The 14,498-nt window shown below is 47.8% G+C and overlaps 2 protein-coding genes across 2 annotated transcripts; one reads left to right on the top strand and one right to left on the bottom strand.

Moving 5' to 3' along the window:
- Window positions 1–9,877: 9,877 nt before the first annotated feature.
- On the top strand, window positions 9,878–11,163 carry ColSpa_04883 (zinc transporter ZIP9; the record flags this gene model as incomplete). The annotated part of the gene is made up of 3 exons (XM_049271095.1): window positions 9,878–10,180; window positions 10,234–10,380; window positions 10,438–11,163. 3 exons carry the CDS (start codon window positions 9,878–9,880, stop codon window positions 11,161–11,163), a joined length of 1,176 nt encoding a protein of 391 aa, XP_049127052.1.
- A 511-nt stretch (window positions 11,164–11,674) lies between these two features.
- ColSpa_04884 (peramine synthetase) lies at window positions 11,675–13,672 on the bottom strand (the record flags this gene model as incomplete). The annotated part of the gene is made up of 1 exon (XM_049271096.1): window positions 11,675–13,672. One exon carries the CDS (start codon window positions 13,670–13,672, stop codon window positions 11,675–11,677), a length of 1,998 nt encoding a protein of 665 aa, XP_049127053.1.
- Window positions 13,673–14,498: the final 826 nt, after the last annotated feature.

Here is a 14,498-nt window from a genome sequence, read left to right on the forward strand (position 1 = left end):
TGCTCAGACGAAACGTGGTTGGTCGACAGTCATGTGAGTTACGATACTCGGGCTCTTGAAGTGTACCGCGCTGCATCTGATATGTGTCCCTGCATACTTTGACGGAGCATAGCGATGTATGCCAAAATTCGGCTGCAAGCTTAGTTAAGAGTAAAAGGCTGCCTGACGATCAGTAGAGTTGGCCCCTCTTCGGCCCCTTGAAGCACGGCGGGCTGGGCACGAGAAAAACTCGCACTCGGCCAGGCAGCCGTGATTACAACACATCATCGCTCGTTAATCACGTGTGACCCCTGCGTCGCGCATTGTGCAACACACGATTCAGCTAGTCGCAATTGACTGGGGCTGACAAGGCTCGATGTGATGTTGGTCATTTGTCCCTAGTGTGCTATTAGCGTTGCGGGCTGCTGTGATCCCGTTCGGTCGGCATCTCCAGCCGTTTGCTATTTGCAAGTCGTTACGGCGCCGCCTCACTGGCTACTGAAGCTAATCAGGCAGTCTCCGGAATCTAAGTTTCTACTTTATTTCAAGAAGATGCATACGTGTGGCTCGACTTGATTCATACCACCAAACTTTTGACGGCGCTGAGCTTCTTGCACAGTAAGTGGCATAGCAGACAGGCCACAGCTCAATTACACTGTAGGGATTTCAGTGGTAGGATCAGCGCTTATGTATGTCAGCGACCGACCGAAACCAAGGGGAAGGTATGGTTGGTTCGTTGAAGCAGTAAGGAGTAGTTCCTTGCTGGTCAGTCTCAGGGGCGAAAATCATTGGTTCAGCCGAGAAATCCACGCAATGGATTATGCTGACATGCAGCTTGTGGAGCTGATGGGCTTGGCCTAGCCTTCTTTTGCAACACAGCATCTGAGCATGAGCGTGTTCCGCTTCCTGAAGGTTTGTTGATATTTTGATTCCCCACAATCTTTCTATGAGTCAAAGAGCCTGGCGCATAAGCATAAGACATGATTTCGCGTGATTCGAGCTGTGGAAATGCTACTGGTGAGTCGCCCAGGCTTGGGGTCTACAGCAACAATTTCGACTTGCGTGACGATGCCTATTGGTACATAGGTCATACATGTAGATTTAAAAAATGAGGAGACTGCAGGGTTCGAGGCAAACCAAGGCATATAGCTTGATCAATTCTTACCAACCTTGTTTTGCGTGTCACCCGTTGCGCAGACAGAGTTCAGACTCGAGGCTGTGCTTGTCATACAATTCAAAACATTTCCAAACATGTAGATGAAATGATAATTTGAACTGAGCGAGGAACACATCGCTTGCGAATTACTGCTCTCGTCGTATCGCTCTGGTTTTGTCTTATCCCAGTATAATATCCGCCCCCTAGATGATTACCAAATCAATAGTTAGCATCCGTTCGTGTGCCATTGTATTTAGGCAGTAGGTGCTGGGTTTGATCTCACCTTCTCAGCAATGGCATAGACCGTGGCCTGCGTATGCGCCGATGGTAAAAGAGGCATAATACTAGCATCCACGATCCTCAAACCATCGACCCCATAAACCTTAAGATTAGAGTCAACAACGCCCCCAAGAGCCTTTGGAAGCATTGCGCATGTCCCTGAATAATGATATTCCGTTGAAGTGACTCCTTTGATGAAAGCCAAAATATCCTCGTCGCTTTGTGTTGCTGCTCCAGGAAGGGTCTCTGTGGCACCAAGAGCTTGTATGGGCCCTGTAGCCAAAAGCTTTCTATTAAATCGCAGTGATTCAACTAGTACTTGACCATCGTAGGGGTGAGAGAAGTACCGTGGATCAATCACTGGCGGTAAAAATGGGTTAGAGGAGTTTACAGTGACGGTCCCTCTGCTTAACGGATGCATCAAAATGTTGACCACCGAGCGGCCGCCATCGACATAGAGAAGCTCCATTCCAGCCGTAGAACTTTCCTCATGCATTTTCTGCAATTGCTCCAGTTGCTTTTCATAACCAGAGACTACTGTCTCATCGGTGCCTAGAGGAAGAAACTGGGATGCATTGCTGTTGATGGCGGAAAGGACGCGATTGGCAGCGTCTGACGAGGTAAAGTTGAAGAGGGGAATGAAAGCAAGGGCCTCGGCAATTGTATCCGTCCAGCGGCCTAAGGGAAGGTGTCAATACATTCACTCCCACCCCACTCATTAACGATTCGAATGCCAATGACTCGCCTTTGCGTTGAGAGTAGTAAAGTTCCCGCTGTTCACCATCAAAGGTTGCATTCTCTAGGTCCGAGTTCCCTGGAATTCTATCGCTCACTGTACCCTCAGTTCAGCAGTCATTACGGGGCAAGAAGTAGAAGTTCGATGTACTTACAGGAGACAAGAGTGAGGCCAAAGGGGTGGTCTTGGAGGTTTGCCCCAACGCCGGGTAGATCAACTATGGAAGAGATTCCAAACTGGGATATTACCGATGCGGGGCCAATACCTGATAGTTGCAGGAGCTTTGGGGTATTCAAAGAGCCCGCAGAAATGATAATTTCTTTGCCCGCAGTCACTTTTTGTACAGCAGAGTCTGGTCCGGTTGAGAACTTAGTGAGTCATGTAAGCCTTCTGGCTTGCAGTTCAAAGTATGCATGAACTCGCGAAGAATATGAAAGACAGTAATGCCGACTTACTTCAATACCCACTGCTTTGGGCTTCGTACCGCTCGTATCAAAGAGTACCTTTATTGCTATTTGTCCTATAGCTATCTTCAAGTTGGGCCTTCCTAAGATTTTGTTATAGTGGGAAGTTCTAGCGCTTGATCTGGATTGGTTTCGTGGGTCAATGGAATGGGTCGTGAGATACGCGCCTAGCGGATTGCAGCCTTGATCGACCGGTGTGCTTATACCTAGGCCTCGCATGGCGTTCAAGAAATTTGCTAAGACCAACCAGGTTAGCAGGTTGTCAGCCTTTACTACAGGGATATCTGTGCCTGACTGTTGTTTGGGTGTGACCAAGCTAGATAGCTTGACTGAACCGGTCCCTCGAGCCCATGGCAGGCTAGATCATAGGTCATTCCATATAGAGCTGCATTGTCGGGCGAGGCTGGAGTGAACTTTTCGCTCTTTGTGAAGAACAGTTAGTCCATTGGATAGTATAGTGTGGAGAGCCAATCAGGAGTTCAGACCTTTTTGAAGTAGGGGAGAAGGCTCTCAAAATCCCAGCCGGTGTTCCCCAGCGCAGCCCAAGCATCGTAATTGGAAGGCATACCGCGATCAAATATCATAGCATTAACCGTGCTGCTCCCGCCAATAGTGTGACCTTGTGTGAGATTTACTATCTGCCCTTGCAATGACTCCTGCGGAACCGAAGTCAGGTTCCAGTCGAATCGGGTTCCCGGGGCGAACCCAGACGCTCCAGGGTAGAATCGCGGGATCATTACGGCGGCTTCATAGTTGTCTCTAGCCACAAGTCAGGGATGATTTATTGGGATGATAAATGATAACGAAGTTTCGTGTGCATACGGCATGCCGGCCTCGATGACAAGAACCGAATCTAGATCCTCATCAGCACAAGATATATATGCGCGTGTTGCACCTCATATCCTCACTGGATAGGTCGGCAGACAGCCTGGAGGCAAGCGTCAGGCCAGCAGTGCCACCGCCGACGATTACATAGTCGTAGGAGTTTTCGATTGATCTCGCCTGCTTGGGATGAATCAATACGGCCGATGCGGCCGAAACCCCCGCCGCTGTGGCGATCGCTACATGTAATGCTGCCTTCATACTTGCGTGCATTGCTTGTCAGTCAGCTCCCGTAACATCATTGAACACTCGCAGAAATCAGAAGGTGAGAAGATCATTTAGCAGTCTTATAATAAGTAGGTCCTGGCGGAAATTTCACTCACAAGAGTCGGGTCGCGCGGGATTTGGCCTTGCATTTGCTCAGCTTGAGTTCATGCGATGTAACCTCATCAAAGTATAACAGATTGCGGATATGGGCATAACAACCAAGGTTTGGACCCGGTTCAGAAATGGTATGGGCGCAGTACCCAGACTCAGACGCTATTGAATTTAGCGTACTTTGAATTCCAGTCAATTGATCCAGTAGTAAGGCCGCACAAAACACTAGTGGTTGGCAACAGTCGAAGATACTTTGTGGTCGACCCATTGCAAACATTCCCAGAGTCTCAAATTGAGTCCAAATTCCGATTATTTTCTTCGCTTTGTCTGAAGATTGTTATTAAGCATGCGCATAATGGAATTATTTCCTGCGTATATGTTGCTTCGAGCTGTTGTTTAACTCTATGTTTCGCTTTAGCCCAGACCTGTTCATTCCCTCTCACAGCCCTTATGTTTTCGAACTCTGGTCTTGAAAGAGAGATGAAGATCGCGGAATGGGTTTCGTATTATATAACTCTATGTGACGATCACGGACACATGCATCAGACAAGGAACAGAGACACAGTGACCAGCTGTGTCAGTCCATGACTCATATGATTCTCTGAGAAGTTGATGGTGGGGTTGTATTCCACAACAAACTGTTAAAAGTGGGATACTGTACATAAAGAGGGGCAGACATGTACATTTAATGTCATAACCAAGTCAGAGTGAGGTTAAATAGCTAAAAAGATACTCAGGGAGTAATCATAAAGATCTACTTATAGGAAAAGAATAAGAATATACTTGGCGTGCTGAGAGATAGCCAGGATTAACATGAAGTATCATATCGTCAAATTCGACTACGAAATGTTGAGCAATAGTACGTTGCCTCGACAGGTGGCCGCTATTACCTGGCAGCAAGGGCTTTACTGCCTTGTGGCAGATCAAAGACTTTACCTGATAATCATAATCCATCAAGCAAGTTTTTTACTTAGCGTTTTCAGTCTTGTCGCGAAGTGTAGGGCGTAAAAATCTTGAATGTTTACAGGAATACAGTCGACTTACTTGCAATTCATCGAATGTCTGTTAGTTTCTCTTGATGCGATGAATTCAATCTCACACTCGTCTATTAGGCACTTCTATCCCGGCATGTATCAACGTATGGCCCAGAGAAAGCATTTATATCACAAACCATCTTCCCAGTGCCTATACTTTGTTCTCACTGGTTCTTGATCAACAATTTGGGGCACACAACGTAGCGGGCAAGACGTAACAATTATCAAACTTACCGAGACAGTTCCTCCAAGTGATATCGCTCAATCAAACATTTTCTACACACAGCCCTCCGCAGCCAGTGTCTTTGCCTCATATTTTGGATCATTGACTACATCCTATTGGAAACTTCTATCTCTGACGTGCCCAACTATACTAGCAAAAAGTCCAAGCTTGCTAGACTTGTCCTCCAAGACGCCTGGAAGTCTCAGTATCAGTATGTTCGATGGTGTCTGTAATTCAAATCTCTAGATGTACTGATGATCTCGGCGAAACCAGAAATAGGCACTGCTATATCTGTCTACCAAATGCTGTAGCCATCAAATTTGATCGAAGTCAACGCCCACAGAGCTCCCTTTTCTCCATCCCAAAGATCAATCTTATCTTGCATATACTCTGTAAGGACTTTCTAGGCTCCAGGGGCTTGACAATTGATGGCACACTAGATATATCACGGCGGACACTATCTTTGGCCCTTGAGATTCTGTGTAAAACAGAATTCAGCGTTGCGGCTCTTACCTTCGGGATGATAGTGCTGACTTAAGAAATAGTGCAGGGTCCTCTTGAAGGCGCCACTCTTTCACAGCCGCGTTGCCGTGCGTATTCAACGCCTTCGTCAAGACATCGTTCATCAGCTACAAATCAGCCAGCTATATTCCCGACCGAATCAGACGCGTCACGGCGACGGTGGCCTCTCTTACTGATACAAATGACACGACGGCGATAAGATACACCGCTTAATAACGATACACAATGCAGTATCAACAGTGAGTGGAGATCGTCGTTCATGAGGAGCACTAGCAGCACGCAATACCAGACAGAGACCTGTCAAGTCATCTATTTATGCTTGGATTCTCAGAACCGCCGTTGTCGTGATTGTGTCGCATCTCTCCCAGCCCTTGACTCCCGTAAACTTGTCGGCATCTGAAGAAGACGACCAACAGAGTTCAACGTCTTCGCAAGAGGCTGATTAACGTCGACTACCATACTACAGTTCCTAATAGTAGCTTTTCATAATTGGTGAGACATTGTTTCTTTTCTTTAGGATACTTTTTTTTAAGCGTGGCGGAACAAGCGGATTGCGGTTAAGCTCTTTGAGGGTGTAGTACATTGAGGTGTAATAAGCCTCAGAGCTTGCTTGCGGTCTCATGGGCCTGTGGTACAAATTCCAGAAAATATTTTCAAGGACAATGAACACTTATGTGTGTCTGACAAGGCGTTTCCCAGATCTGTGAAACGTGTAGCAGGTCACGAAAACATGTCTCGTAATGCGGCCAAGGAGGTGGTGATGAAAGTAGAATCAAATCAGTACTCGCCAACAACAGGACACAATTCCCTCAAGAAGGTAATTGGCAAAGTTTGCTCCAGAACTATGGGGAAAGAGATCGAATCAGGAACTGAGGTCACGATAATAAAGGTAGTTAACGAAGGCTTGTAAATAGATCTGGTATGGCGCCTTCTACGAACTTATTTATATAACAGTTCTCAGACATGTTGTTCACTTTCCTGATTTTCATAGAGAAAATTGGAAAAGTTATTGTATTGGAACCATCCTTTGACAAGTACGTATGTTAGCAACATCGAGATGGCGGGTGAAAAAGTGCGATATGTGCGACTCGGTTCTTCAAGTAACGATAAAAGGGCTACATCGTGATCCGCTGGCTGGACCGTGAAGATGCAAACGCTACGACATACTATTACCTCTTGGAGGCGCATGATACTTAGTAGTCATCAATACTCTACAAAATCCGGTCGGCAAGGCGTTACATTCAAGCAAATTTAGGAGACAAGCGAGCTCTGCGTCAGAAACAACATCATAACCCTGTCAGTCACATTATACGACAGCCTGCAATATGTCCCAGTCACATATTTGGCGACACTCTCTCCACAGATTCGAGAACTAATCCTTACCGTAGTCTCGGTGAGCGGAAGTTTTTACGCGACCAGTTGCAGGGTTGGCTTTCTCATTGGACCAAAAACCTCATCAAGTATCTAAGCGCTGCTCAATAAAAGGCGTGTTACTCAAGCCCGAGTCCCCTGCCAGAGGGTTGCACGGTCGGCTACATGCTTGCTGAAGAGAATGGCTTCTGGCAAAAGCTAAGTGTCACTACACAAGGCAAGATCAAGTATTTCACTGAGGTTTCTAGTGTGCTCGAAGCCCTACTCTGAGCCGGAAGGCAGTGGTTTTGTGTTGGTTAATCTTGCCAGGGTTGAGATTTCTGGAGACTAGTTACCCTTTTTCTGGGTATGTTGTTTCCACTCTAGAGACTTGACCTAATCTGACGTGCGCCCTTTGTCACATATTGGGATGTCCCGGTGTAAAACAATACTGCTACTGCTACTAATGATTCGAGCTAACTCAGTTCCTCCTTGTGAAAATAGCCGTTGCGGCGATACAAAAGTAACAAAGCGGAGAACGCCTGTTTGGCAGAAGACTATTTGCCTTTTGCTATCTTCAAGGAAAATGTGATGCTTGAAGAGGGCAAAAAGCGTATTTGAGGTCTGGAGGAGTATATTTCTCAGGCCGAATGTAGCAAGGACAACAAGGATTACGATCTTGCCAGGAAGGATCAAAGAGAAGAAATAATTCCGTCTCATGCGCCGTTCTCATGAATCAAGGTGGCCCATTCCTTCGAGAGTGTCTTTGCTGTAGCAATAAGTTCCTCTCGCCATCCTCCGGCCACGTCACTTTCCCATCCAACCTTGTCATAAGACCAATCCAGCAACCCTTCCGCGCGCGCACCGTCTGGGTGATCTAACAATCCGATTGCGATGTCCACCATCCCTTCCCGGTCATGGACAGCGTAAAGTATGTTGGCAGAGCACGTGGAACAGAAGTACCGCTCCACGTCAGAAGAGCTGTTGTACACGGCTAGTGTCCCAAGGCGGGGGTCCCTCTCGCGGGCTGAATTGACTCCTTGTTTGAGCGCGGTAAGAGTTTGTGGAAACTCGGAGACTCCCAAAGTCGCTTTGTCGCCAGCGGTAAAATCAATATGGGTTAGGGGTGCATAAGTCCAGGCGGAAATATCCGATCCGAATGTGAGACGACAGGAGTCGCATGAGTCAGAATTGGCCTTGAACTTCAAGGTCTCTGGGTTGATGCATGAAGACGTTGAGTCTTTCGCCGGATCCGCCTCGAGCTCGGCTGCGCTACGAAGCGACAGACTGACACCCTTGCAATGACAGTAAAAGGGTGTCACAGCTGGAAAAGCTTGCGCTCTGTGACGTGAAGCTGGGATAGCCTTGGGTGTTGGCCAGTCCATGGGCAGCTCTTCACTACCGCGCGCTTCCTTCCATCGTTTGATGGGCTCGCCATCCTCGTATCTTGGCAGCCAGACCGAGATCCCTCCGTCAACAGTGTCACCGACGAACATGTGACTATTGTACTTGACGATCCCTGGGGCATTATCCAGTGCACCTGTCACAACAAAAGCGCCTGGTCCCAAAGTGGAGACGCGGCAAAAGAGTTTGGTGGAACAAGTTGTACAAAAGAAGATATCGATGTCCTTGCTGAACGAATACTTCTTCAGGCCAGATAGATCTTCAGTGGGGTTGGGCCATTCCGCGCAAGTAGAGTAGAGTGACCCAGTGAGTCGACGGCAGGATGTGCAATGACAGCATTCAGCTCTGAGTGGAAGTGCAGATTTGGCCACTGAAGCCGAGAAAGCGTGCGCTTTGCACAAACAATGTGCCTTGATAATGATTGAACTTGCCATTTCAATCTCTTCTTTGGCGGTCACGCACTCAAGATTTCTATCAGAGTTGTTTGGGTGTTTGGCAATGTAACAGTAAGGCTTCATGCGTGGGCACAGGATTTTGTCGGGGGTTTATGCTTTTAGGCTGCTGTGGACGAAAGGGCGCTAAATGACGAGGCTAAATCACATGCTGAGCTACTCGTGCAACTGTTGAGCGGCTAATCAGAACACTTACCTTCGTCAGCCGCTCCTGTAAGACTGTCTATAGAGAGTCCGAGCCCGCTGAGGCTGTCGGCAGCTAAAATCTTTGCTAAGAGGACTCGGTCCACTGTTTTTTCTTTTTTTTGGAAACACAGTTAAGTCAAATGACTGCGTGAAAGGAAGAATTCAAGCATCCTGCATCCTTCTTATGATTGTCCAAGCTTCTGCCTAGCCTGCCTTCAGTTAAGTAGTTCATCTGATCTCGGTATGGCTGGCGAATGCGACAAGCATCCTGCTATAGTTGTAGCCCGGCACTATATGCCACACTGATGGCCGTTTCCCAAGATAGGTTTCTGGTCATCAATCTGGCGCATTATCTCTTCTAACAGAGATGATCCCTGGTTTGCCCAAATCTCTAGTTCGACCCTTTGACTCGCAGACAAGAGTTCTAAGAGATCTTCCTTCTTTTGCTAGCATCTTCTTCCCAGCTTGTGGAACCTCTTCTCAACTCACTGTCAACCAGCGATTCGGTTTATAGTTATCAGGTTCTTTTAGACTTTAGCATGCATGCTAGAGTGCTATAAGGATCTACACTTCTCACAATGCAACCCCAACTTGACTAAAGTCAGATCACGGCAATCTGCGTGATCGACAGCAGTGAGGCGGGTGAACCTAAATAAGTATTCGGAAATATTACAGTTAAAAACTGTACACTCAGCATTGCTTTAAATTTGAGACTTGCAATGTAGTTGAATATTCCAAGTCCTGAGTGTTACGATTGTAACTTCACTTCTGTCACTCGTTTAGTAATACGCACACTTTTGTTCACTACTTAGCCTGTCTTCTCCAGCACTCGTTCAGGGAGAAATAACAGTCGACTCCTATCTTTTGAGAATAAGTCACTCAAATCGTTACGATGGCTTCGAAAACTTTCACAGCCACTGCGGCCATGGCGCTGGCTTTTTCATTACCGGCTCTTGCAGCCGTGTTCCCTAATGATGTTTTTAAGCGCGCCGAGATTGAGCATATGTCTTTGGAGGAGCGTGGCGCCATGGATGCTTCGTTACTGTGGGATGCGGGAGAAGTTCCTTACATTTTACAGCAACTCCCGCACGACCTGTCCAATTCTATTCGCGATGCCATGAGGCAGTGGGAACAAAATACCTGTATCCGGTTCGTCCCCAAGACGAACCAGGGGGCTTGGGTAACCTTCAAGAAGGTAAGAAGCCTGTCTTGATCGACCCGACTGTCTTACTAACCGCCCCATTCCAGTATAACCAAGGCTGCTATGCGCAAATTATGGGCGCCCCTGCTTCCGGGGAGGTTATTGTAAATCTCGACTACCCCAGTTTACGGGATAATGTTTTGAGCCTTGGCACTTACAAGGGCTGTATGGAAAACGGCATACCTGGTCACGAGGTAAGAGCTATGAGACTCGCCCTGATTGTTAGCCGAAACTAATGGGGGCCGAAATAGCTGGGCCATGTGATTGGACTGGCCCACGAGCACCAGCGACCTGACCGTGATCAATATATTCGGGTGTGGATGGAAAATGTTGACCAAAGGGACGTGAGCCAGTTTGAGATCTATGAACCAGCCAACACGTCGCTGCCTTTCGACTACAATTCAATCATGCTTTACGATACCAAGGCTTTTTCCAGGAATAACCGTGCCACCATTTCAACGATCACGGACAAACCAATCGACCCCTGGGATACGCCTACGGTCAATGATCTCAAGGCGGTCAACAACGCCTACGGCTGCGAAGAATACTTCACGCGAACGGTCCCGAAGTGTCGTGCCGGCTCCATCCCTTCAGACGGTAACAGGTCTTCGTACAGTTTCATTCTAGACAAGTATACGGAGCAGTACATGCGTGAAAACAACTATACGCACGTTGCGGCTCACCAAGAATGCCGCGCCAACACGTTGAACCAGGGCACGGACAACTGGGGCTTCAATCCCTTGCATGGCTGGGGTCCTCGCTCTCAATATACAGTTTCTGTTGACCGATGCAAGAAGGACTTTGACCGCCACGCCAGTCGTTACGAGGTTGCGTTGTGCAAGGGCGACAACGAGGATGCTTGCGATATCAAATGTGGTACACGCCGTGTCTGCCCCTTCGATGCTAGCGGAAAGCAGGTCGACAGCAAGGCCATCGATATTGTAGATGATACTCTGTGGGTTTGTCATCCCCACTAAATTACAAATGTCGTCTTTGGCTTGCTATGATTCAAGCGCCGAGAGGTTGGACAATGATGGCTATTGTAGTTTTTCACTTAAATTTAAATGACGGTACACCGGATTTCAAGAGGTGCAAAAGCAGTATGCAAAGCTAAGAGCATACCTTTACGTAGGGATGGATTCTATAGAACAAGAATCGAAAAGTGATTAGCAGGTGCAGGCAACTACCACAATTTCGTTCGCTTATGATGCCGTGGCACCAGCAACGCGGTCGTCTTAAGCAGAATGATATCGCGACACGTGAAAGCCGAAGTGAGAGAGGTTGGGAAAAAAAATCAGCACCTCTCAAAGATCTGTGGTTCGGGCTATGTAAGCCATCGCATTCCAAAAACAGAGATGGTCTTCAAAACGACACCGACTGTAGAAGACTTAAAGAAGCTTTAAGGTTTCTAGCGCTTTCTATTAAAGTGTTACATTATATGTGGAAGAGTAAGTCATACTACCCGCTCATCTAGTTTTTCCTTTCTCTCTATTTGAAGCCCGACCGCTGGAATCTGACACCTGGTCCTACATTCGGCTTGAGTGTCATTCCAACAGCAGGTAAAAACCTAACCTGCATGAGAAATTCGAGATTCTTTTTGACGGCAACTTTGAGTTGCACGGGGCAATCTCTAGGGTGGTCAATGTGGATATCCCACTTCATCGAATCATCATCAAGTAGGTGTGCCAGGGGCCATAGCGGGTGCGCCTCCTGTCGCTCAGAAATGTCCTTCCTGACCGCCGGAAACCACTCTGACGCAGTGATTGGGCGAACATCATATCCTGAAGCTTGGATCAGGCCCCAAAACATGCCCCAGGTCATCCCATCCTCCTGATTCTTGACTACATTTGCCTGTAAGTTGGGATTGAGAGCGGCGTTGATGGCAGCAGCAGCGGTCTCTGCCGCATCTGACACATGCAGCCAGGCCTCTTCATCATCAGCGTTGTAAGCCCCAATGTCGATGCTAGCTGAGGTGATTCTCCAAATGTAGTCGTCTAAATTCGCCACGCCCTCGGTGGGTGTTCCGATTATAAGACCTGGCCTGAAGACTGCGATGTTTCTCCTAGTGGGAGAACATCTCCCAGCAGCTCGCTTGACAAGCACCTCAGCAACGAACTTTGTCTGGCTATAACCCATCGAGTCTGCGAGTTCATGAGCGATATCTTCATCTCTCTCTGTATCACTTCTCCACTGTCGGCCACCCGAGACATAAGCGAATCTTAGCGATTGATATCGGACAGCAAGGCCAAGCAGCTGCGCTGTCGAGCCGACGTTAACTGGCTCGAGAGCTGAGTAGCTCTTGTTCCAATGGACAGTAGCACCATTGTGAATGATAACGTCGAAAGAGTAACCATCGCTTAGTAGGTCCCATTGCTCTTGCTCTAGACCTAATTGTGACTCCGATAAGTCGCCAACCCAAACTTCAAGCTTGCTTTCGTGAAACTCCGTCCACCATAAAGCCTTTCGAGCTGCTTCAATCACCCGAATCTTTGCTGCTTGGGTATTTGTACTGCGCACAAGAGTTGTCACACAACTGACGTCGCGACGTTCGAGAAGTTGACGGAGTATTTGAGTGCCCAAATACCCGTTGCCTCCAGTAAGGAAGACTTTAATATCGTTGTCTTTCTTATAGGAATGGTGAACCTCAGATTTGTGGTATCGTCTGGACAACTGAAGCAGCTTTTTATCATACCGATTGACTTGGGCCATGATGTCGACCCTTCCGTTAAATTTTGGGGAGGGCGGTGATGTCATGTCATTCTGTCTCCGGGTTGAATCAGTGATGAACGCTGCAAGTGTCCTAATGCTGGTTTTTTCATCCATCAGTAGCTGCATACTGATCTTGATTCTATACCTCATGTGGGCAAAGTGCATGAGCGACATCATGTTGAGAGAATCAAGGCCAGAAGCGTGGAGCAATACGTTGTTGAAGCTTGTAGACAAAGTTGGCGTAGAAGATGATTTCGAAGATACCAAACTTGCAATCTTCTCTGCCAATTCATAGGCAGGCGTTTCTCCTGGTAGTATGGCCGTGGCTCCTTCAAACACCTGCACTGGCTCGTCAATGCTGTTTGGTTCTCTTTCCGGCTGCGCTTCTAGGCAGGTTATAATCTGTTTTCGATCCGCTTTTCCCGATGCTGAGAGGGGAAATCCATTGTGGACGAGTGTATCGACGTCAACCCAGTGTTTTGGTAGCATGACACTAGGGATCTTGGTAGCCAGCTCTCGCTGAATGTTGTCCACCTTTTCGCTGAAGGAAACGGTCATTTTCGGGTGCTCGGCGGCCGTCTTGTTGCCCGTTTCAACCTCCAATACGGCAACGAGTTGCCGCGAGAAGGGCCCATGTGAAGGGAAGAGAATAACTCCACGCTTGACCCCAAAGCAAACAGCCAGGTTAGACTCGATGTCACCGAGTTCAATTCTCTGGCCATTGATCTTTACTTGCATGTCTTTCCGGCCAACATAGACCATGGTCCCGTCGTTCATTTTCTTGACAAGGTCTCCTGTTTTATATAGACGCTTGGCGAGTATATGGCCATTCTCTATTGGCCATGAGGGAGTGTCAATGAATGCCGCAGCTGTTCTTTCCGGGTCATTGAGGTACCCATCCGCTAGGATTGGGCCCCCTATGAGAAGTTCGCCGGTCTCTCCGTTAGGAACCAGAGTTGTTTCATCATCTGGATTCACGATCCAGGATGAACATCCTACAGGGAGACCAATGGTTCGAGGGTCTATCTCTCGGGAATAAGAGTGACAAGCAGCGATAACTGAGCACTCGCTTGGCCCGTATGCGTTGAAGAGCCTTGTTCCAGCATTTAGCCACTTCTGCACCAGGAGTTGGTCGGGTGCTTCTCCCCCAAGAACTAGAGTCTGGAGGGACGGGACTTCCGTCGGAACAATGATCCGGGCCACAGATGGCGTCAAAAGGGCAAAATTCACGTTTTTTCTTTCAATGAAATCCTCGATATCTTCAAAACGCTCTTTTTCTGTGGGTATAACGATTGTTCCGCCGTGAATGAGTGTAGTGAGAATCTCGAATAAGCTGGCGTCGAAACTGTACGCGGAAAACTGAAGTACACGGTTGTCGAAAGACATCCCAAAAACAGTACCGTGGGCAACTGCGCTGGAGACAAAAGCTGAGTGAGTGATAACAATTCCTTTAGGGTGTCCAGTAGACCCTGATGTAAAAACGACGTATGCCGGGCTCTCGGACTCTAAATGGAAAGAGAGCCTCTTGGGGCTCCAATAGCTCGAAAGTCTCCTGAGTAACTCTTTGTCCACGACAATGTTGGTAAAGACACCAAGATCTGTA

The sequence above is a fragment of the Colletotrichum spaethianum genome (assembly GCF_022836535.1).
Source record: "Colletotrichum spaethianum MAFF 239500 DNA, contig10, whole genome shotgun sequence".
NCBI classification, from domain to species: domain Eukaryota; kingdom Fungi; phylum Ascomycota; class Sordariomycetes; order Glomerellales; family Glomerellaceae; genus Colletotrichum; species Colletotrichum spaethianum.